General features: G+C 42.0%; 1 protein-coding gene across 1 annotated transcript in view; it reads left to right on the top strand.

The window, feature by feature from the left end:
• The first annotated feature begins 1,867 nt into the window (after nucleotides 1-1,867).
• The window catches only part of LOC122814425 (zinc finger protein 30 homolog), a 117,894-nt gene continuing 94,823 nt past the window's right edge, over nucleotides 1,868-24,938 (top strand). The window contains 3 exon segments of the mRNA XM_044087006.1: nucleotides 1,868-2,038; nucleotides 8,796-9,119; nucleotides 22,041-22,364. Coding sequence (XP_043942941.1) covers nucleotides 1,868-2,038; nucleotides 8,796-9,119; nucleotides 22,041-22,364 — 819 coding nt within the window.

Below are 24,938 nucleotides of genomic sequence, written 5' to 3'. Positions count from 1 at the left end.
GGCCAAGAAGAGCCCGTTTTCAGTGGAGGCCTGGGGCGAAAAGCTCCACAATAATTGCAAGTTACATTTCACATGTTACAAAAGGACTTAGTTTAAACAGCTAATTTAACATTTACAGATAAGCTCCATGATATTTGCAGTGGGCTTGTTCATAGGTTATTACTAAGCTAACTGCCCTTGCGAGCCATTTTAAGCCTAGCCAATTATCCCTTGTGAAACTCAAACCCTGCATCTTGTGCTTCTAAGGCAAACACCTTAACCATTAGGCCACCCTCCCAATCACCTTGTCACAATGTTATAAAAATTAGAAGACATAATTCAATACAGAAATTTCAACATTTACATAAAATGAATATTTGTGTTTATAAACTCAATTGTAGGTTTAACATTTCAAAATATATAGCTACTAGCCATTAGTAGGTTAGGAAAATATTATGCATGGGGAGGGTAATAGTATATTTGAGATGGAATTTGAGATTTAGTACAATAAATATTAGAGAAAAAAATTGTTTTTGGTAGAGGATGGGTTGTTGTGGGTGGGATGACGTAATAGAGGTAGTTGGATGAGTCAGTGCAAGGTGGAATGGGGGAGGTTAAGTTTGAGCATGGCAAGGGCATTCCCATTTGGAAGAAAGATGAGAGAGTAGTTGAGATTTGAAATCTGTATGGTTAGGTAGGTTGCGTAGGTGTGCGGGGAGAGAGTTGCACTGTTTAGCTAAGGAGTGGGACAGCAGTAGATGGCCAGGCGGTCATGCATGTTTGTGGACTTAAAGGAGATTTTGTTTTTTGGATCTGAGTGAGCGGTTGGGAATGTAAGGTTTTAAGGAAGTAGCGAGAGCTGGGCAGGTGGCAGGTTTAAAGATGAGTTTGTGGGCAATGATGAGTTGGAGGTAACTGAGGTAGTTGGGTAATTCAAACCAGTTGCAGGTGAGGAGGAGTGGCAGTGGTGGGATGAATTTTTTGAATTGGTTGCAAATTTGGAGATCTTGTGGTCGAAGGATTCAAGTTTGGACCGAAGGCTAAGATGGAGATTGGTAAAAAGAGGAGCACCATACATAAAAAAGGGGAGTAGGAAGGTGGGTGAGGAGGAGTGGCAGTGGTGGGATGATTTTTTTGAATTGGTTGCAAATTTGGAGATCTTGTGGTAGAAGGATTCAAGTTTGGACCGAAGGCTAAGACGGAGATTGGTAAAAAGAGGAGCACCATACATAAAAAAGGGGAGTAGGATGGTGGATGCAAGAGTTTGACGGGTAGAGGGGCTTAAGAAGCGGTTGTGCCTGTACATTTTGGTGGGTTTTCTTGATTGCAGAGCAGATGTGGGTGTCAAATTTTAGTTCTTCATCAATACTGATGCCAAGAAACTTGGTGTTGGGAACAATTTCAAGGAAGGTATACATTTGTACCCGACATTAAGGGGAAACATTGACTGATTTCTGTCCGAAGGACTAAGGGGGATTTCTCAGATCTAAGTTAGGGAGGCTATTCCTCTCACCATTATCCTGTCTCACCAGGGATCTGAACCTGTAAGGGTGTTTTGTGTGGACGTTCCACAGAAAAAGAAGCAAAAAACAAAGCACATTTCCCCTTTTAAGGGTACCCAGTGTGAATGGCAGGATTTCAGTCAGGGTTTATTTAATGCTTTGATGGCCTTGAAGCCTCCTCAGTGGGGCTCTGGCCCTGACCCTCCTTGATGTACCACTCCACTCAAGAGGACCAGGGAACTGGATTCCTCAGATCTGGATTTCGACTCGGGGGGGGGGGGTCTTGGCATACTCTTCTCAATCCCTTCCCCTTTGAATTATGGTTCAGATTATGAGGATTCCATAAGTCCAGATTCCCACTGGAGGAGTTGTCCATTGCCCACATGATGGATTATTTTAAGTGGGATTGTTCTCAAGTCTCTGCGATTCAGAAACGATATTATGAGCTCATACAGACGGGGTCTCCCAAGCCATCTGCTGTTCATCCTGTTTTGGCTGCTCTTCTGGATACTTTCTTGGCAGCATCTGGAGCCCCTGATTCTCTGCCTCCTACACCTGTGAAGCCAGATAGATTCTATACAGTGCCTGAGGAACACATCATTTATTTATAAATGCCCTTCTGTAGTGTCAGTCTCTTCTGATTAACTGTTCAGTGTTGCCCTCTACCAAGCTGTTGCTGTCTGATAAGGGTAGTAGGGCTATGGAAAGGCTGGGCAAGAATCATCAGACTGGTACAGAACGTAGTTGAGTATTAAATGTTAAGATGTTATTCAGATATGATTTCATTTTATAACTTAATCAGGGTTGGTACATGGACAAAGCCAGTTCACAGATGTAGCTGTGATGCAGCTGATTCCTCTTCCAAGGCTGCTGCCTTTGGTTCAGTTATTAGATGTTATTCCCAGCTTCCTCTTCAGACCTTGTCTGATGATATTAAGGCCAAAGTTTGGATACTGTTCTGTAAAATAAAAATCTTTTTGGTTATTCTGAAGCTGAACTTTTCAGGTCTGTCCAAGACTAGAGTGAAGCCTTGCAGGAGATGAAACATTTTTTTGTACCTATTTCCAGTCTGCTTTTTGTTCATAGACAATATCTCACTGTTACTAAAGTTAAGAAGGGATCTAGTCATGTGCCTCCTGCTAAATGTACTCAGACTTCTGCCTCCCAGAAATCTCCTTTCCAGGATAAGCTGGATTGTATTTGACAGTTTGGTTTCTCCTGCCCTCACCGAGGTTCCTTTGTCCCTCCATCTGCCCCTGTCTCTTCCAAACTGGCCTCAGCTTATTTCAGACTCTTGGATTCTGTCCATTATCTGTTAGGAATATTTCAGGTCTATATTAGTATCTTGAACAGTCAAAATGTCAAGCGCAAACAGATCAACACATATATGTCAATCTACCTCTTTACTGCAATGTTTAAATATCAAAATACATAATAGCGAACCATCATAGTTGGTAAACACCGCCTCCCTGGCTCCTCATTGAATACATAAAGTTAGACGTAATTTAAGGAGGCGGTGTAGGCCAACTATGATGGTTCACTATTATGTGTTTTGATGTTGAAACATTTCTGTAAAGAGGTAGATTGACTATGTGTGTCTATTTATGCCTGACATTGACTGTTTGAGCTACTTATATAGACACAATATTACATGGTTTGGGAGTCCCTTCCACCCTTTTCAGGCATTCCTCAACCTACTCCAGAATAGATCTCTCGTTTCCCAGAGGTTCTTCACTCTCTTTTGGCTCAGGGCACCATTCAAGCTATGTCTGTTGCCCAAGTAGGGAAGGGATTTTACTCCAGGATTTTTCTGGTCGCATGAAAGAGGGTACTTGGAAACCGATTCTGTATGAAAACCTTTCTCACAATTCCTTCCTTTCAAATGTTATATCTGCAAACATTATTTCCTCTTTTATCCCAGGTCTTTCTCGTCTCTTTTGATCTCAAGGATGCAAACCTTCACATCCTCGTCCATCCTCTCTTTAGGAGAGTTTTGTTTCTCTCTCTTCCTTGCATTTTCAGTTCTCTGCTTTGCCCATTGGACTTTCTAATGCCCCAAGGGTATTCTCCAAATGCCTTGTTCCTGTCATTGCTTTCTGAAGGCTTGAGGAATTCAAATCTTTCTCTATCTAGATGATTTGCTTATAGAATCTCCTACCCCCAGTACTCTGCTTCAGGATCTCAGGTTTAGTACTTCACTGTTGCAGAGTGTGAGGTTCACCATAAACTTTCAGGAATCAGTCCTGACACCTTCTCAGGATCATATTTTCCTTGGCTGTGATTGGATAGTCCCCATGCTCCTAAAGCTCTGCCTGTAAATGCCTTTTTTGAATCCCTTGTTCCTCTGGTGGCTGTGATGGCCAGTGAATTTCTCAGGGTTCTCAGATTCATAGCTTCCACCATTCCCATGCTCCCCCTCACCAGGCTGCATATGTGGAAGCTTTAGTGTTACCTCTGGTCACTGTGGCTTTAACATTGCTACCCCATGAGTTTCCTGTCATCTTTCCTTCCTGATCTCAAGCTCAAGATTCAGTGGTGGATTCATCAACTTACACCCAAACCAGGGCTTCTTTTCAAGTTCCATTTCCACCTCAGAAGCTGTTTACAGATGCCTCAGTCAGGGGGTGGGCTCCGTCTGTGGCATCCTCGAGTTTCAGGGTCTCTGACCTCCTCATCTGAGGTTAGACTGCTGTAGTATAATGGAGATGAGGGCTCTGCATCTGCCTCTTCAGGCTTTTCATTCATTCTTTCATCCTTGGCCTCTCAAAAATTTCACAGACAGCACAACAGTGATGTGGCATGTCAACAAGTAAGGGAGCAGAAGGTCCTATCTTCTTTGCTGACTAGCTCTTCAGGTCTGGGATCTAACTATCCAGTATCAAGTGACTCTTCAGATGGTTTGCATTCTCTCAGTGGCAGACTCCTTGATCAGGTCCAGCACACAAGCTCACAAATGGATCTTTCACAGACATGTGTCCCTCGGAATTGTCCATTCATGGAATATTCCTTTGGAAGATATTTTGCCTCCACTCTAATCAGACAACTTCCTGATGTTGTTTGTGTTTCACTGTTGCAGTCATTACAGTTGGGTTATCCTGCTGGCAGGCTGCCTCAGTCAGCCTAAATTTCAAAGTCCTGGTCCGGTGTCTGTTGCTGTGGCCTCCTCCCTGACGTCAGAGCATCAGGGGTATAAAAGATGCATCCAACGCCATTTTCTGCAGTCTTTCTTGCCACGCGGTGCCTGAAGCAGCAGCAGTTTGCAAGTGCTGGTCAGCCGACTCCTGAGATTTTCGTGTTCGAATTTCAGATCCGAAGTCATCTTTAAAAGCTAAGTACCCCATTGAGGAAATTTTTTTTTCTTGCTCCAGACCGATGTCAGAAAAAGTTAATTGTATTTCTTATGGGAAGAAAATACCTCATAAGGACTTTCATTCTTACTGTATTCCTTGCCTATGCTCTGACCACGGCATTTCTAGTTGTCGGTTTTGTGCTAGATTTAACCAGTGCACTATTAAGCATCGGTACGATTTTGCATTTCACTATTTTGGCAGAAGATTTAATTATACAATGCCATCGGATTGCCATCCGACTACCGGAATTCATAAGTGACGCAGAGAAAAAGAAAAGGACAGGAAACCAAGGTCCAAAACCGATGACGAGGCTTCTTCTAAGCCAGTTGCCGGTTCTCAGTGAGGTGCATTCTCAGCCCCTGATGCCCGCTACCTTAGAGCCGCAGGCTGCTACCGACTCCCACGTGGAATCGACTGGGCCACTGGATACTCAAGGTGTTGGACCCTCTGAGACTATCCCCACAGATGGGTTCGGAGCCGCTGAGCAGGCATCTGCTTCTGAGGGTGTTTTCAGACCTACTCAGTTATACATTAAAACAACTTCAGCTTCAAAGGCAAAGACTAAAGCACCTTTAAAGACAACAGCCTCATGGACAGGCCTCCATGCCCAAAAAACAGATGCTCAAAACGGCCAAAGACCTAATTACTTTGATCAGGGGTTCCCATCCTCCTCCTGATAAAAGGCCTAGGCAAGAGACAGACTATGAATCTTCACATCAAGTTTCCATTTCTTCTGAATCCTCTTCTGATCAGGAATACTCACTTCCTCCCTATGAGGATTCTGATGCTGAAGAATCTATCCCTTCAGCCTCTCCTCCTGAGGACTACTATTTTGGGGGAACCTTGCATACCATGAGGGAACATTTCCACTGGGATTGCCAAGATATTCCTCTGGAAGATATTTTGCCTTCCCTCTGATCAGACAACTTCCTGTTTTTTGTTCCAAATTCCCAAAAGTCTTCTGACTTGGAAAGTGGACACCCTCTATTTTCTTTGGAAGGTTTTTTCTACATTCCTTCCTCCTCCGGCACCATGAGTCTTGCACAAGATCCAGCAGGACTCTTCCAGAATCTTGCTGGTGACTCCCTTTTGGCTCAGACAGCGCTGGTTCCCTCTTCTTTCTCACTGGGCCATTGGGAATCATGACAAGTTACCTCACCGAGTAGATCTTCTCACACAAGACATGGAGTCACCCATCCATCCTCACTTGTCCACTCTTCAAATGATACTGTGGGTGATAGGCTTTTGATCCCTTTTAAGCACTTTTTCTGAGGACATGCTTTGGGTTCTGTAGGAGGCCAGGACACCCATTTGGACATGTATGATTTCCTAGTAGTGGAAGAGATTTTCTGTCTAGTGCCTTTCTCGCCATCAGGATCCCCTGTCTGTGGAGGCTGCTCTGGTTCTCTCTTATTTGGGTGATCTGCTCAATGCTGGGTTGGCATATTCTTCAGTCAAAGCTCACCTGTCAGCAATTTCTGCATTTCTGCCTTTGACTCCTGCTCTGACCTCTAGGTTTGAGGTGAAGCAATTTCTTAATGGCGGCCCTTCATACCAGGCCTCCCAAAAAGCCTATTCCTCCTTCTGGGGACACAGTTATGTACTTGAAAATTTGAGTTAGGCTCCTTTTGAGTCTTCTTCTTCTTCAACTTCCGTACCACACTGTACTTGGAAACTGTTCTTCTTTAAGCTCTCACCTCAGCCAAGAGAGTGTATGAGCTTTAGGGTCTCATGGCTATTCCTCCTTTCTTAGTTTTCCACAGATACGTTTTTCTTAGTACAAATCCTTCTTTTATGCCCAGGCAGTCAATGAATCATCCCGTAATCGGTCTATTCATCTTCCTTCCTGCCGTTGAGAAGGTTCTTCACACCATGGATTTGCATAGACAGCTCAGATAATTTTTAGGGTAAAACTAAAGTTATTCACAAATCTGAGCAGCATTTTGTTTCCTTTCATCTCAGGACAATGGGTTTGGCTATTTCTGAACAAATCTCCTAGTCCTAGATTTCTAGGGTCATTTTTTGTTATTCTTTTCATTGAAAATATATTTTCTCGTCAGTAAAGTTACAATCTACTAGGGAGTGTGCCTCCTCTGGTGATTGATTTTAAGAGTCTGGATGCCAGTTCCATCCCTGAGGTTGCTACTTGGTCCTCTGTTCAAACTTTCACTGAACATTATAAGTTGGATGTTATTTCAAGGGCCAGGCAGGCTTTGTCAGGGCTACCCTGCATGGATTTGTAAAGGGCTCTTCTGTACCTTCCTCTTACACTCCTGTACTCTCCCTTGGGTAAAGAATATTTCAGTAGTGATATGGAAGGACGTAGGCAATTGTGTAAAATCTTACCATGATAGTAAATGTCCTTCACTGTTGCAGTATTCATTCCCTCCCTTCTCCCCCCTTCAGCCTTGTTCTTGTCTTGCCCTTCTAGCCAAGGGGCTTATCATCATCTTCTTCTGGGGCATTTTCAGTTCTGAGTGCGTGTTCATATGTCACCTTTATGCCCTACTCGTGTGGGGAGCATACATGTAATATACAATGTGTATAAGAACTAAAGACTATGGTATACTGCCCAGATGTTGGGCTTTCCTTGGCAGGAGATCCCTTATGTAAAGAATATTGTAACAGTGAAGAGATGTTTATCCACTGTGTGTGGTTAGATTTTACACAACTGCAGTTTCTTATTGGATGCTGGGACTAAATCACTTCACAACTGCTGCAGTGTTTGCATTCACGGATTTTCACATTGTAGAATTAAGCTTTCTATTTGTCAGCCCTACTTAATCTATTGGATTTGATTCATAAAGACTTGCTCTCCAATTGACTTAGCCTGGTACAGGTCTGGCCTGATTGCAAAATACTTGTTCTCAGAGTGAGTGGCTTACTTTTGGTGCAAGTCCTGTCTATAAACAGGCCTACCACTGGTGACCAGATTCCGAAAGATCTGCTCTCAGTCTAAGTAACTTATTTCAGCGTAAGGCCTCTCGCTATAAACAGACCTACACAGGTCTTTTTGAATGTGGCCATTGTGTATGATGGCTTAACCGAATTGCTGTCACTTTCCTCTACTGTCATGACCCTGGATGTGGCCTAGCCACCATGGTTCCTCCTAACTTGTGTATAATGAACAGATACAGGATTGCCTAGGGTCTAGCCACCATGGTTCCTGCTAGCTTCTGTATAATGACCAGATACAGGACTGCCTAGGGCCTAGCCACCATGGTTCCTGCTAGCTTCTGTATAATGACCAGATACAGGACTGCCTAGGGCCTAGCCACCATGGTTCCTCCTAACTTGTGTATAATGAACAGATACAGGACTGCCTAGGGGACTAAGCCCACATTTTACCTTGCAGCAGAAAACTTCTTCCGTCTAAGAATTTGGCCTCTTCGCTCACCATAATTCCTGAAAACTAGTTTAATCATCAGAGACCACCAGGAGTCAATAGAAGAAGTCAGGTTGGTATAGAGACAGACAGTGTGGGGCTTACCTTATCCTTTATTCAGATCCATCTTCACCTTCCTCTGAGCACTCAGCTCTTACATTACACTAATTATCAATATAGACAAAGGGTCATCTATGAACTTGAGTCTCCACTCTCATTTCTCCAGAGAGTGTTATGGTGGCTTCACATTTCTCCCTTCCAGCCACACTGATGGGGTTAATTAGGTTCAGAGTTCCTGGGTTCATAGTTAAATAAGCCTAGTTTTATAAGCCTACAAAATACAGAGGTCAGAATTAAACCCTTTACCTTGTATCTGTGCAGTAAAGACCTTAACCATTAAGTCAAACCCTCCCCTTAACCATGTCAACAGTTTTGCAGTCAGCTCCTCTGTCTCTGTTTCCGGGAAGCTTAAGTTTGTTCTTTCTGTCATGCAAGGTAAATATATGGACATAACTGGTATTGTGGTATGATAATGTGTAGCAAGTTGACTTGTTCTTATCTGTATTACTTGTTTCCCAGGAACATGCTGTCAATTTAGAAAAATACATTGCAGAAGAGTTTGCAAAACTGCACCAGTTTCTCCATGACAAGGAACAAAAACTCATTCAACAACTTAACAGCAAAGCGTCCAAAATTCTGAAAGAGATAGAAGAAAAATTTGAATGCATTAAAACTGGTGTCACAGAAATCCACTCAGCAGTGTCTGATATTAACTTTGGATTCAAAACAGAAGTAGACATTCTGGAAGAGAGAAATGACACAGACAATCTGACAACCACTGAGGAATCAGTGCTGGGTGACACCTCAGAACATGGAAATCACAAAACGAATGGAGTTCTATCAGTAAGTCCACTTTTGATTTTTGCTGTTGTACTTGCATGTCTTTCATTTTGGGAACTGAAACCTTAGGTTTGCAGCTGACATAAGAAACATTTCAGATAAAGTACCAGCAGTTTAAATCATATACAGTAATGTGCTTATTTTTTAATTACTTTTATTTGTCGTTTTTATTTTTAATTTGTTCTGTTCATTTGCCCGAAATTGGTCAATGGCTTTACGTCAAGGCAAACCTTGTCATCTCCCAACATGCTGAAATAAACATACTGAGAACTGAAGAGCTTGAAAAACAACAGAATCCATTTCCTATCATGTCAAAACAAACTCATTCAGAACAAACAATTAAATACCTCAACTTGTACTAACTGTCAGATCTCTGGATGTCAGGTTAAGGTGACAGCTTCCTTACTTGCATACCTCATTGATCTCATTAAAATTAATTATACATTTGATGACTTTTGACTGGAGGACTATTTATTTAATATAATGCCATCTCCCCATTAAAAACTCTGATGTGTAATTGAAGCTGTCTCTCTTATATTCACAGTTTCTGACTGTTGGCTGAAAATAGTGTAGCACAGCAGTTGTAGACAAATACAATTTCTTTACTTATTGCAGGACCCTTTTTATCAAGGGTTTGCTGCAAAGGATCATCAGGTAATAGGAAATACAAGGTAGTTGGCTCGTGACCATTTACACCTGCCAGTACCCATCCTCAACCTGAACCACCTCTGTCAAGGAGTGCCAGGCCAGTCGGACCAGGGTTGAAGTTGTGAACACCTGCCCAAACTTCCAGTTCCTGGTTTAAGGCAGATAATGTATTACACTGCTTAATTTGCAGTGGAAGTCAGTTCCAGAGATGGGAAAGGTGTTGTGTAATGAATCTCTCTTTCTACGTTGTTTTATTTACTTGGTGTAGATTTAGATCCCTTGTAGACTATTCCATTCATGGAGATTCAAAAGATCAAGGACCACCAAGTTCCTAATGGCTTGAATGGCAAGGCATAAGTCTCCCCTCAGAAGTCTGTAAGATACTGAATAAAGGGACACTCCTTCCATTTTTTTCAGGTTGCTTAGGTTTTTTAACAGGTGATCTCCCTAGTTAGGGGCCTCTGATGTCTTGTTAGTTGTTAGATAAGTCTAGTAGGGTTCATTCCAGAGAGGACATTGTGTTCAATAATTGGTATAATCAGTGCTGAGTATAATGGGACAGTGACCTGTTCGGACTGGAAGGTGTCTCCTTGTTGATCAGCTGTGGTAAGTAGAAATGTTCCTGACTTCTGTTGTTACATGAGACAGTGACCTGTTTGGACTGGAAGGTGTCTCCTTGTTGATCAGCTGTGGTAAGTAGAAATGCTTCCTGACTTCTGTTGTTACATGAGACAGTGACCTGTTTGGACTGGAAGGTGTCTCCTTGTTGATCAGCTGTGGTAAGTAGAAATGCTTCCTGACTTCTGTTGTTACATGAGACAGTGACCTGTTTGGACTGGAAGGTGTCTCCTTGTTGATCAGCTGTGGTAAGTAGAAATGCTTCCTGACTTCTGTTGTTACATGAGACAGTGACCTGTTCGGACTGGAAGGTGTCTCCTTGTTGATCAGCTGTGGTAAGTAGAAATGCTTCCTGACTTCTGTTGTTACATGAGACAGTGACCTGTTTGGACTGGAAGGTGTCTCCTTGTTGATCAGCTGTGCTAAGTAGAAATGCTTCCTGACTTCTGTTGTTACATGAGACAGTGACCTGTTTGGACTGGAAGGTGTCTCCTTGTTGATCAGCTCTGGTAATTAGAAATGCTTCCTGACTTCTGTTGTTACATGAGACAGTGACCTGTTCGGACTGGAAGGTGTCTCCTTGTTGATCAGCTGTGGTAAGTAGAAATGCTTCCTGACTTCTGTTGTTACATGAGACAGTGACCTGTTTGGACTGGAAGGTGTCTCCTTGTTGATCAGCTGTGGTAAGTAGAAATGCTTCCTGACTTCTGTTGTTACATGATAATCAAAGGGGAAGGAATTGTTAACCAAAGTACCAAGATCTCTAACTACATTCTCATTTTAAAGTGGGGTACTGATGTCATATACTGGAAGGAGGGAATATTTACCAAACAGAATAATGCTACACTTGTCAGGATTTCATTTAAGCCCATTACTAGCACATCAGCATTCTTTTCACATGGCGTTGAGTATCACACGGTCACTTGACAATGACTCTCAGTTTGCAGTCATCTACAAACCTGGTTAGCCAGAGGTCTTGATTGATAGTCTGGAAATCAGAAAAGTAAATGCTAAACAAAACAAGTCTCAACACAGAATAAAATTGGTTACCTCCATGCTCTTTTATGAAGCACCTGCTGCCTGCACTGTATGGGTTCTGTCCTTCAACCAGTTTGCTGTTCATCTTTACTATATGGGGGTCTTTTTATAATGCATTGAGCATACTATCTATCCTAGTGTAGTGCCAAAGGCCTTGACCAGGTCGAGGTTCATTGTGTATACATCATGGCTGATGTCAGTAGCTTGTGTTACTCTTTCAAAGACGTTAACCAGATTCATTAGAAAGGATCTACCCTTGGCAAAACCAAACTGTTGCAACTCTAGCCGGATGAGATTTTTTAATGCCTTAGTTAATCAGGTTAGTTACAGTATGCTCCATGACTTTGCATATGAGACTTGTCAGACTGATGGGACTGTAATTCCCAGGGTCAGTGATGTGGCCACCATTGTGAAGTGACATCACTACTGTGCACTGAATGTCAGCAGCTAAACATGGGTTAAATACTTTGAGTTGCTCCACAAGTACTTGCATGGTACTGTTTATTAAACAGCAATGTATATTATCAAGTACCATGCAGGAAGTGTATTAGTCTTTGAGAGTACCTTTAGTACGTGAACCTTGGTCGTGTTGATGGTGGGGAGGGAGGGGGTTTAGGTATTCAGGGATAAGGAGGTTTGACTCATCATTTCCACAGTGAAGTTGGGACTCAGTTTGTTAGCTGGTATATTTGCAATGTCTACTGAGTCAGAGTTAGTGGTGCCATCTTGAATAAGTTCTGAACAGTCTTTGGTATTATTTCTTTCTTTCATAACACATAACTAAAGAAGTATTTGTTGTTGTCCTCAAGTTCATGGACTGCCCTAATAGTCCTATTATTTTTAAAGTTTTATTCATTTTCTAATGTCATACTTGATTTGAGGGTCCTTCGATCTGATTTATATTTTAAGGTTTATTTTTCTTATGTTGCAAAGTTTGCTCTGTTGGACCACTGGGGTGGTTTCGTTTTAAACCTTCTATTATATTTAGATCTGATGCATAATGTCAGTTGTATACATTTATCTAAGTGGGCATTGAACTATTTTGTGTAGCTCTCTGCTGTGCAGGAGTATGACATTAAGCAAGAATATGTGAATCTTCAAACTTTATCATAGAATTTGGTAAGATTTGTACATTTTTAATCACTGAATTCTGAAGTATTGTGAAATTTAGAGGTTTTAGTCATTAATGTGATTAGTGAATGAATGCACTTTACCAGGGAAGGGGATACCGGTGGAATAGTGCATGAAAAAAGCTATATTTGTAAGGACTAAAGAATATTAGGCCTGTATGCATAATCTGTTCCAGGGAACTTTTGTTTATGAAACAAAGAACTTTTGGATGTATCCTACATTTGAGGTATAGATTCATGGGTAGTTAGTCTCCCAAAAAATTAAGTTTTTGTTTATAGGTAGTTCATTGATTTACATTTACGAACCTTGCGTGAATATTATGAGTCACAGAGGGAGTCCTGTAACAGGCGATAACATGATAGCTGTGTTTATGGGTCCCTGAAATATATCTAGACGTGATGTGATCCCTAACAAATATGGAGATGCTATCACAGTTGCCACGGAGTCTGAAGACATAATCGATACAAAACCTTGCTATAGGCAGTGTGCTTTCTTAACATTTAAAACAAATTTCAGTAATTACTTAAACGTGGAGGTGCTTCAAATGTAAGAGGGCCTCAATGTTGAAGTATGTTGAAGGCTTGGAACAAAAGCGGCAGGCTGTCCATGGCAGAGCATGTAGGACTGTCTAGCATCTCATCTCATGTTGACACATTGGATCTGGTACCAAATATTTAGCCAATTGTTACATTTAGGTGTTTGACATTTTAAACACTAAACGTGGATACATTGCCTAAGAATACAAAAGCTTTTAAGATAGACCATCCCGTAATTGTTGAATTGATGTGGACATACAGTTCATAGCTGAAACTTATGTGTTCCAGTTTGGAAAACACAGAGGATGAGCCCATACAAGCTCAGCATAATGTGTCAAGGCTCTCGCACAGACCTACCGACACCTAAAGATTTCTGTAAAAAAAAAACTAATTTTCTGAAGGTGTCTATTGTACTTTTGAAGTTGTAATCCTAATTTGCATATCACTCATTTACATGCCCCGTTTAAGTCACGTGAAGGTTGTTGGTGTCTTTTTGCTAGCCATTTTAAGCCTAGCCAATTATCCCTTGTGAGACTCAAACCCTGCATCTTATGCTTCTAAGGCAAACACCTTAACCATTAGGCCACCTTCCCAATCACCTTGTCACAATGTTATAAAAATTAGAAGACATAATTCAATACAGAAATTTCAACATTTACATAAAATGAATATTTGTGTTTATAAACTCAATTGTAGGTTTAACATTTCAAAATATATAGCTACTAGCTATTAGTAGGTTAGGAAAATATTATGCATGGGGAGGGTAATAGTATATTTGAGATGGAATTTGAGATTTAGTACAATAAATATTAGAGAAAAAAATTGTTTTTGGTAGAGGATGGGTTGTTGTGGGTGGGATGACGTAATAGAGGTAGTTGGATGAGTCAGTGCAAGGTGGAATGGGGGAGGTTAAGTTTGAGCATGGCAAGGGCATTCCCATTTGGAAGAAAGATGAGAGAGTAGTTGAGATTTGAAATCTGTATGGTTAGGTAGGTTGCGTAGGTGTGCGGGGAGAGAGTTGCACTGTTTAGCTAAGGAGTGGGACAGCAGTAGATGGCCAGGCGGTCATGCATGTTTGTGGACTTAAAGGAGATTTTGTTTTTTGGATCTGAGTGAGCGGTTGGGAATGTAAGGTTTTAAGGAAGTAGCGAGAGCTGGGCAGGTGGCAGGTTTAAAGATGAGTTTGTGGGCAATGATGAGTTGGAGGTAACTGAGGTAGTTGGGTAATTCAAACCAGTTGCAGGTGAGGAGGAGTGGCAGTGGTGGGATGAATTTTTGAATTGGTTGCAAATTTGGAGATCTTGTGGTCGAAGGATTCAAGTTTGGACCGAAGGCTAAGATGGAGATTGGTAAAAAGAGGAGCACCATACATAAAAAAGGGGAGTAGGAAGGTGGGTGAGGAAGAGTGGCAGTGGTGGGATGATTTTTTTGAATTGGTTGCAAATTTGGAGATCTTGTGGTAGAAGGATTCAAGTTTGGACCGAAGGCTAAGACGGAGATTGGTAAAAAGAGGAGCACCATACATAAAAAAGGGGAGTAGGATGGTGGATGCAAGAGTTTGACGGGTAGAGGGGCTTAAGAAGCGGTTGTGCCTGTACATTTTGGTGGGTTTTCTTGATTGCAGAGCAGATGTGGGTGTCAAATTTTAGTTCTTCATCAATACTGATGCCAAGAAACTTGGTGTTGGGAACAATTTCAAGGAAGGTATACATTTGTACCCGACATTAAGGGGAAACATTGACTGATTTCTGTCCGAAGGACTAAGGGGGATTTCTCAGATCTAAGTTAGGGAGGCTATTCCTCTCACCATTATCCTGTCTCACCAGGGATCTGAACCTGTAAGGGTGTTTTGTGTGGACGTTCCACAGAAAAAGAAGCAAAAAACAAAGCACATTTCCCCTTTTAAGGGTACCCAGTGTGAATGGCAGGATTTCAGTCAGGGTTTATTTAATGCTTTGATGGCCTTGAAGCCTCCTCAGTGGGGCTCTGGCCCTGACCCTCCTTGATGTACCACTCCACTCAAGAGGACCAGGGAACTGGATTCCTCAGATCTGGATTTCGACTCGGGGGGGGGGGGTCTTGGCATACTCTTCTCAATCCCTTCCCCTTTGAATTATGGTTCAGATTATGAGGATTCCATAAGTCCAGATTCCCACTGGAGGAGTTGCCCATTGCCCACATGATGGATTATTTTAAGTGGGATTGTTCTCAAGTCTCTGCGATTCAGAAACGATATTATGAGCTCATACGGATGGGGTCTCCCAAGCCATCTGCTGTTCATCCTGTTTTGGCTGCTCTTCTGGATACTTTCTTGGCAGCATCTGGAGCCCCTGATTCTCTGCCTCCTACACCTGTGAAGCCAGATAGAGTCTATACAGTGCCTGAGGAACACATCATTTATTTATAAATGCCCTTCCCCTTCTGCTGACCCTTCTGTAGTGTCAGTCTCTTCTGATTAACTGTTCAGTGTTGCCCTCTACCAAGCTGTTGCTGTCTGATAAGGGTAGTAGGGCTATGGAAAGGCTGGGCAAGAATCATCAGACTGGTATAGAACGTAGTTGAGTATTAAATGTTAAGATGTTATTCAGATATGATTTCATTTTATAACTTAATCAGGGTTGGTACATGGACAAAGCCAGTTCACAGATGTAGCTCTGATGCAGCTGATTCCTCTTCCAAGGCTGCTGCCTTTGGTTCAGTTATTAGATGTTATTCCCAGCTTCCTCTTCAGACCTTGTCTGATGATATTAAGGCCAAAGTTTGGATACTGTTCTGTAAAATAAAAATCTTTTTGGTTATTCTGAAGCTGAACTTTTCAGGTCTGTCCAAGACTAGAGTGAAGCCTTGCAGGAGATGAAACATTTTTTTGTACCTATTTCCAGTCTGCTTTTTGTTCATAGACAATATCTCACTGTTACTAAAGTTAAGAAGGGATATAGTCATGTGCCTCCTGCTAAATGTACTCAGACTTCTGCCTCCCAGAAATCTCCTTTCCAGGATAAGCTGGATTGTATTTGACAGTTTGGTTTCTCCTGCCCTCACCGAGGTTCCTTTGTCCCTTCATCTGCCCCTGTCTCTTCCAAACTGGCCTCAGCTTATTTCAGACTCTTGGATTCTGTCCATTATCTGTTAGGAATATTTCAGGTCTATATTAGTATCTTGAACAGTCAAAATGTCAAGCGCAAACAGATCAGCACATATATGTCGATCTACCTCTTCACTGCAATGTTTAAACATCAAAACACATAATAGCGAACCATCATAGTTGGTAAACACCGCCTTCCTGGCTCCTCATTGAATACATAAAGTTAGACGTAATTTAAGGAGGCGGTGTTGGCCAACTATGATGGTTCGCAATTATGTGTTTTGATGTTGAAACATTTCTGTAAAGAGGTAGATTGACTATGTGTGTCTATTTATGCCTGACATTGACTGTTTGAGCTACTTATATAGACACAATATTACATGGTTTGGGAGTCCCTTCCACCCTTTTCAGGCATTCCTCAACCTACTCCAGAATAGATCTCTCGTTTCCCAGAGGTTCTTCACTCTCTTTTGGCTCAGGGCACCATTCAAGCTATGTCTGTTGCCCAAGTAGGGAAGGGATTTTACTCCAGGATTTTTCTGGTCGCATGAAAGAGGGTACTTGGAAACCGATTCTGTATGAAAACCTTTCTCACAATTCCTTCCTTTCAAATGTTATATCTGCAAACATTATTTCCTCTTTTATCCCAGGTCTTTCTCGTCTCTTTTGATCTCAAGGATGCAAACCTTCACATCCTCGTCCATCCTCTCTTTAGGAGAGTTTTGTTTCTCTCTCTTCCTTGCATTTTCAGTTCTCTGCTTTGCCCATTGGACTTTCTAATGCCCCAAGGGTATTCTCCAAATGCCTTGTTCCTATCATTGCTTTCTGAAGGCTTGAGGAATTCAAATCTTTCTCTATCTAGATGATTTGCTTATAGAATCTCCTACCCCCAGTACTCTGCTTCAGGATCTCAGGTTTAGTACTTCACTGTTGCAGAGTGTGAGGTTCACCATAAACTTTCAGGAATCAGTCCTGACACCTTCTCAGGATCATATTTTCCTTGGCTGTGATTGGATAGTCCCCATGCTCCTAAAGCTCTGCCTCTAAATGCCTTTTTTGAATCCCTTGTTCCTCTGGTGGCTGTGATGGCCAGGGAATTTCTCAGGGTTCTCAGGTTCATAGCTTCCACCATTCCCATGCTCCCCCTCACCAGGCTGCATATGTGGAAGCTTTAGTGTTACCTCTGGTCACTGTGGCTTTAACATTGCTACCCCATGAGTTTCCTGTCATCTTTCCTTCCTGATCTCAAGCTCAAGATTCAGTGGTGGATTCATCAACTTACACCCAAACCAGGGCTTCTTTTCAAGTTCCATTTCCACCTCAGAAGCTGTTTACAGATGCCTCAGTCAGGGGGTGGGCTCCGTCTGTGGCATCCTCGAGTTTCAGGGTCTCTGACCTCCTCATCTGAGGTTAGACTGCTGTAGTATAATGGAGATGAGGGCTCTGCATCTGCCTCTTCTGGCTTTTCATTCATTCTTTCATCCTTGGCCTCTCAAAAATTTCACAGACAGCACAACAGTGATGTGGCATGTCAACAAGTAAGGGAGCAGAAAGTCCTATCTTCTTTGCTGACTAGCTCTTCAGGTCTGGGATCTAACTATCCAGTATCAAGTGACTCTTCAGATGGTTTGCATTCTCTCAGTGGCAGACTCCTTGATCAGGTCCAGCACACAAGCTCACAAATGGATCTTTCACAGATATGTGTCCCTTGGAATTGTCCATTCATGGAATATTCCTTTGGAAGATATTTTGCCTCCACTCTGATCAGACAACTTCCTGATGTTGTTTGTGTTTCACTGTTGCAGTCATTACAGTTGGGTTATCCTGCTGGCAGGCTGCCTCAGTCAGCCTAAATTTCAAAGTCCTGGTCCGGTGTCTGTTGCTGTGGCCTCCTCCCTGACGTCAGAGCATCAGGGGTATAAAGGATGCATCCAACGCCATTTTCTGCAGTCTTTCTTGCCACGCGGTGCCCGAAGCAGCAGCAGTTTGCAAGTGCTGGTCAGCTGACTCCTGAGATTTTCGTGTTCGAATTTCAGATCCGAAGTCGTCTTTAAAAGCTAAGTACCCCATTGAGGAAATTTTTTTTTCTTGCTCCAGACCGATGTCAGAAAAAGTTAATTGTATTTCTTATGGGAAGAAAATACCTCATAAGGACTTTCATTCTTACCGTATTCCTTGCCTAGGTTCTGACCACGGCATTTCTAGTTGTCGGTTTTGTGCTGGATTTAACCAGTGCACTATTAAGCATCGGTACGATTTTGCATTTCACTATTTTGGCAGAAGATTTAATTATACAATGCTATCGGATTGCCATCCGACTACCGGAATTCATAAGTGATGCAGAGAAAAAGAAAAGGACAGGAAACCAAGGTCCAAAACCGATGACGAGGCTTCTTCTAAGCCAGTTGCCGGTTCTCAGTGAGGTGCATTCTCAGCCCCTGATGCCCGCTACCTTAGAGCCGAAGGCTGCTACTGACTCCCACGTGGAATCGACTGGGCCAATGGATACTCAAGGTGTTGGACCCTCTGAGACTATCCCCACAGATGGGTTCGGAGCCGCTGAGCAGGCATCTGCTTCTGAGGGTGTTTTCAGACCTACTCAGTTATACATTAAAACAACTTCAGCTTCAAAGGCAAAGACTAAAGCACCTTTAAAGACAACAGCCTCATGGACAGGCCTCCATGCCCAAAAAACAGATGCTCAAAACGGCCAAAGACCTAATTACTTTGATCAGGGGTTCCCATCCTCCTCCTGATAAAAGGCCTAGGCAAGAGACAGACTATGAATCTTCAGATCAAGTTTCCATTTCTTCTGAATCCTCTTCTGATCAGGAATACTCACTTCCTCCCTATGAGGATTCTGATGCTGAAGAATCTATCCCTTCAGCCTCTCCTCCTGAGGACTACTATTTTGGGGAAACCTTGCATACCATGAGGGAACATTTCCACTGGGAGAGCCAAGATATTCCTCTGGAAGATATTTTGCCTTCCCTCTGATCAGACAACTTCCTGTTTTTTGTTCCAAATTCCCAAAAGTCTTCTGACTTGGAAAGTGGAAACCCTGTTTTTTTTTTGGAAGTTTTTTGCTGCATTCCTTCCCTTCCTCTGGCACCATGAATCTTGCACAAGATCCAGCAGGACTCTCCCAAAATCTTGCTGGTGACTCCCTTTTGGCCCAGACAGCACTGGTTCCCTCATCTTTCTCACTGGTCCATGGGGAATCATGACAAGTTACCTCACCGGGTGGATCTTCTCACACAAGACAAGGAGTCACCCATCCATCCTCACTTGTCCACTCTTCAAATGATACTGTAGGTGATAGGCTTTTGATCCCTTTTAAGCACTTTTTCTGAGGACATGCTTTGGGTTCTGTAGGAGGCCAGGACACCCATTTGGACATGTATGATTTCCTAGTAGTGGAAGAGATTTTCTGTCTAGTGCCTTTCTCGCCATCGGGATCCCCTGTCTGTGGAGGCTGCTCTGGTTCTCTCTTATTTGGGTGATCTGCTCCATGCTGGGTTGGCATATTCTTCAGTCAAAGCTCACCTGTCAGCAATTTCTGCATTTCTGCCTTTGACTCCTGCTCTGACCTCTAGGTTTGAGGTGAAGCAATTTCTTAATGGCGGCCCTTCATACCAGGCCTCCCAAAAAGCCTATTCCTCCTTCTGGGGACACAGTTATGTACTTGAAAATTTGAGTTAGGCTCCTTTTGAGTCTTCTTCTTCTTCAACTTCCGTACCACACTGTACTTGGAAACTGTTCTTCTTTAAGCTCTCACCTCAGCCAAGAGAGTGTATGAGCTTTAGGGTCTCATGGCTATTCCTCCTTTCTTAGTTTTCCACAGATACGTTTTTCTTAGTACGAATCCTTCTTTTATGCCCAGGCAGTCAATGAATCATCCAGTAATCGGTCTATTCATCTTCCTTCCTGCCGTTGAGAAGGTTCTTCACACCATGGATTTGCATAGACAGCTCAGATAATTTTTAGGGTAAAACTAAAGTTATTCACAAATCTGAGCAGCATTTTGTTTCCTTTCATCTCAGGACAATGGGTTTGGCTATTTCTGAACAAATCTCCTCCTCCTAGATTTCTAGGGTCATTTTTTGTTATTCTTTTCATTGAAAATATATTTTCTCGTCAGTAAAGTTACAATCTACTAGGGAGTGTGCCTCCTCTGGTGATTGATTTTAAGAGTCTGGATGCCAGTTCCATCCTTGAGGTTGCTACTTGGTCCTCTGTTCAAACTTTCACTGAACATTACAAATTGGATGTTATTTCATGGGCCAAGCAGGCTTTGCCAGGGCTACCCTGCATGGATTTGTAAAGGGCTCTTCTGTACCTTCCTCTTACACTCCTGTACTCTCCCTTGGGTAAAGAATATTTCAGTAGTGAGATGGAAGGACGTAGGCAATTGTGTAAAATCTTACCATGATAGTAAATGTCCTTCACTGTTGCAGTATTCATTCCCTCCCTTCTCCCCCCTTCAGCCTTGTCCTTGTCTTGCCCTTCTAGCCAAGGGGCTTATCATCATCTTCTTCTGGGGCATTTTCAGTTCTGAGTGCGTGTTCATATGTCACCTTTATGCCCTACTCGTTGTGTGGGGAGCATACATGTAATATACAATGTGTATAAGAACTAAAGACTATGGTATACTGCCCAGATGTTGGGCTTTCCTTGGCAGGAGATCCCTTATGTAAAGAATATTGTAACAGTGAAGAGATGTTTATCCACTGTGTGTGGTTAGATTTTACACAACTGCAGTTTCTTATTGGATGCTGGGACTAAATCACTTCACAACTGCTGCAGTGTTTGCATTCACGGATTTTCACATTGTAGAATTAAGCTTTCTATTTGTCAGCCCTACTTAATCTATTGGATTTGATTCATAAAGACTTGCTCTCCAATTGACTTAGCCTGGTACAGGTCTGGCCTGATTCCAAAATACCTGTTCTCAGAGTGAGTGGCTTACTTTTGGTGCAAGTCCTGTCTATAAACAGGCCTACCACTGGTGACCAGATTCCGAAAGATCTGCTCTCAGTCTAAGTAACTTATTTCAGCGTAAGGCCTCTCGCTATAAACAGACCTATACAGGTCTTTTGGAATGTGGCCATTGTGTATGATGGCTTAACCGAATTGCTGTCACTTTCCTCTACTGTCATGACCCTGGATGTGGCCTAGCCACCATGGTTCCTCCTAACTTGTGTATAGTGAACAGATACAGGACTGCCTAGGGGACTAAGCCCACATTTTACCTTGCAGCAGAAAACTTCTTCCTTCTAAGAATTTGGCCTCTTCGCTCACCATAATTCCTGAAAACTAGTTTAATCATCAGAGACCACCAGGAGTCAATAGAAGAAGTCAGGTTTGTATAGAGACAGACAGTGTGGGGCTTACCTTATCCTTTATTCAGATCCATCTTCACCTTCCTCTGAGCACTCAGCTCTTACATTACACTAATTATCAATATAGACTAAGGGTCATCTATGAACTTGAGTCTCCACTCTCATTTCTCCAGAGAGTGTTATGGTGGCTTCACATTTCTCCCTTCCAGCCACACTGATGGGGTTAATTAGGTTCAGAGTTCCTGGGTTCATAGTTAAATAAGCCTAGTTTTATAAGCCTACAAAATACAGAGGTCAGAATTAAACCCTTTACCTTGTATCTGTGCGGTAAAGACCTTAACCATTAAGTCAAACCCTCCCCTTAACCAGGTCAACAGTTTTGCAGTCAGCTCCTCTGTCTCTGTTTCCGGGAAGCTTAAGTTTGTTCTTTCTGTCATGCAAGGTAAATATATGGACATAACTGGTATTGTGGTATGATAATGTGTAGCAAGTTGACTTGTTCTTATCTGTATTACTTGTTTCACAGGAACATGCTGTCAATTTAGAAAAATACATTGCAGAAGAGTTTGCAAAACTGCACCAGTTCCTTCATGACAAGGAACAAAAACTCATTCAACAACTTAACAGTAAAGCGTCCGAAATTCTGAAAGAGATAGAAGAAAAATTTGAATGCATTAAAACTGGTGTCACAGAAATCCACTCAGCAGTGTCTGATATTAACTTGGAATTCAAAAAAGAAGTAGACATTCTGGAAGAGAGAAATGACACAGACAATCTGACAACCACTGAGGAATCAGTGCTGGGTGACACCTCAGAACATGGAAATCACAAAACGAATGGAGTTCTATCAGTAAGTCCACTTTTGATTTTTGCTGTTGTACTTGCATGTCTTTCATTTTGGGAACTGAAACCTTAGGTTTGTAGCTGACATAAGAAACATTTCAGATAAAGTACCAGCAGTTTAAATCATATACAGTAATGTGCTTATTTTTAATTACTTTTATTTGTTGTTTTTTTCTTAATTTGTTCTGTTCATTTGTCCAAAATTGGTCAACGGCTGTACATCAAGGCAAACCTTGTCATCTCCCAACATGCTGAAATAAACATACTGAGAACTGAAGTGCTTGAAAAACAACAGAATCCATTTCCTATCATGTCAAAACAAACTCATTCAGAACAAACAATTAAATACCTCAACTTGTACTAACTGTCAGATCTCTGGATGTCAGGTTAAGGTGACAGCTTCCTTACTTGCATACCTCATTGATCTCATTAAAATTAATTATACATTTGATGACTTTTGACTGGAGGACTATTTATTTAATATAATACCATCTCCCCATTAAAAACTCTGATGTGTAATTGAAGCTGTCTCTCTTATATTCACAGTTTCTGACTGTTGGCTGAAAATAGTGTAGCACAGCAGTTGTAGACAAATATAATTTCTTTACTTATTGCAGGACCCTTTTTATCAGGGGTTTGCTGCAAAGGATCATCAGGTAATAGGAAATACAAGGTAGTTGGCTCATGTGACCATTTACACCTGCCAGTACCCATCCTCAACCTGAACCACCTCTGTCAAGGAGTGCCAGGCCAGTCGGACCAGGGTTGAAGTTGTGAACACCTGCCCAAACTTCCAGTTCCTGGTTTAAGGCAGATAATGTATTACACTGCTTAATTTGCAGTGGAAGTCAGTTCCAGAGATGGGAAAGGTGTTGTGTAATGAATCTCTCTTTCTACATTGTTTTATTTACTTGGTGTAGATTTAGATCCCTTGTGGACTATTCCATTCATGGAGATTCAAAAGATCAAGGACCACCAAGTTCCTAATGGCTTGAATGGCAAGGCATAAGTCTCCCCTCAGAAGTCTGTAAGATACTGAATAAAGGGACACTCCTTCCATTTTTTTCAGGTAGCTTAGGTTTTTTAACAGGTGATCTCCCTAGTTAGGGGCCTCTGATGTCTTGTTAGTTGTTAGATAAGTCTAGTAGGGTTCATTCCAGAGAGGACATTGTGTTCAATAATTGGTATAATCAGTGCTGAGTATAATGGGACAGTGACCTGTTCGGACTGGAAGGTGTCTCCTTGTTGATCAGCTGTGGTAAGTAGAAATGTTCCTGACTTCTGTTGTTACATGAGACAGTGACCTGTTTGGACTGGAAGGCGTCTCCTTGTTGATCAGCTGTGGTAAGTAGAAATGCTTCCTGACTTCTGTTGTTACATGAGACAGTGACCTGTTTGGACTGGAAGGTGTCTCCTTGTTGATCAGCTGTGGTAAGTAGAAATGCTTCCTGACTTCTGTTGTTACATGATAATCAAAGGGGAAGGAATTGTTAACCAAAGTACCAAGATCTCTAACTACATTCTCATTTTAAAGTGGGGTACTGATGTCATATACTGGAAGGAGGGAATATTTACCAAACAGAATAATGCTACACTTGTCAGGATTTCATTTAAGCCCATTACTAGCACATCAGCATTCTTTTCACATGGCGTTGAGTATCACACGGTCACTTGACAATGACTCTCAGTTTGCAGTCATCTACAAACCTGGTTAGCCAGAGGTCTTGGTTGATAGTCTGGAAATCAGAAAAGTAAATGCTAAACAAAACAAGTCTCAACACAGAATAAAATTGGTTACCTCCATGCTCTTTTATGAAGCACCTGCTGCCTGCACTGTATGGGTTCTGTCCTTCAACCAGTTTGCTGTTCATCTTTACTATATGGGGGTCTTTTTATAATGCATTGAGCATACTATCTATCCTAGTGTAGTGCCAAAGGCCTTGACCAGGTCGAGGTTCATTGTGTATACATCATGGCTGATGTCAGTAGCTTGTGTTACTCTTTCAGAGACGTTAACCAGATTCATTAGAAAGGATCTACCCTTGGCAAAACCAAACTGTTGCAACTCTAGCCGGATGAGATTTTTTAATGCCTTAGTTAATCAGGTTAGTTACAGTATGCTCCATGACTTTGCATATGAGACTTGTCAGGCTGATGGGACTGTAATTCCCAGGGTCAGTGATGTGGCCACCATTGTGAAGTGACATCACTACTGTGCACTGAATGTCAGCAGCTAAACATGGGTTAAATACTTTGAGTTGCTCCACAAGTACTTGCATGGTACTGTTTATTAAACAGCAATGTATATTATCAAGTACCATGCAGGAAGTATTTTAGTCTTTGAGAGTACCTTTAGTACGTGAACCTTGATCGTGTTGATGGTGGGGAGGGAGGGGGTTTAGGTATTCAGGGATAAGGAGGTTTGACTCATTTCCAGAGTGAAGTTGAGACTCAGTTTGTTAGCCAATATATTTGCAATGTCTACTGAGTCAGAGTTAGTGGTGCCATCTTGAATAAGTTCTGAACAGTCTTTGGTATTATTTCTTTCTTTCATAACACATAACTAAAGAAGTATTTGTTT

Source organism: Protopterus annectens, chromosome 10.part0 (genome assembly GCF_019279795.1).
Source record: "Protopterus annectens isolate FY-2018-M chromosome 10.part0, PAN1.0, whole genome shotgun sequence".
Classification (NCBI taxonomy): Eukaryota; Metazoa; Chordata; order Ceratodontiformes; family Protopteridae; genus Protopterus; species Protopterus annectens.
The sequence above is the reverse complement of the archived record's forward strand: the minus strand, read 5'-3'. Positions and strand labels throughout refer to the sequence as shown.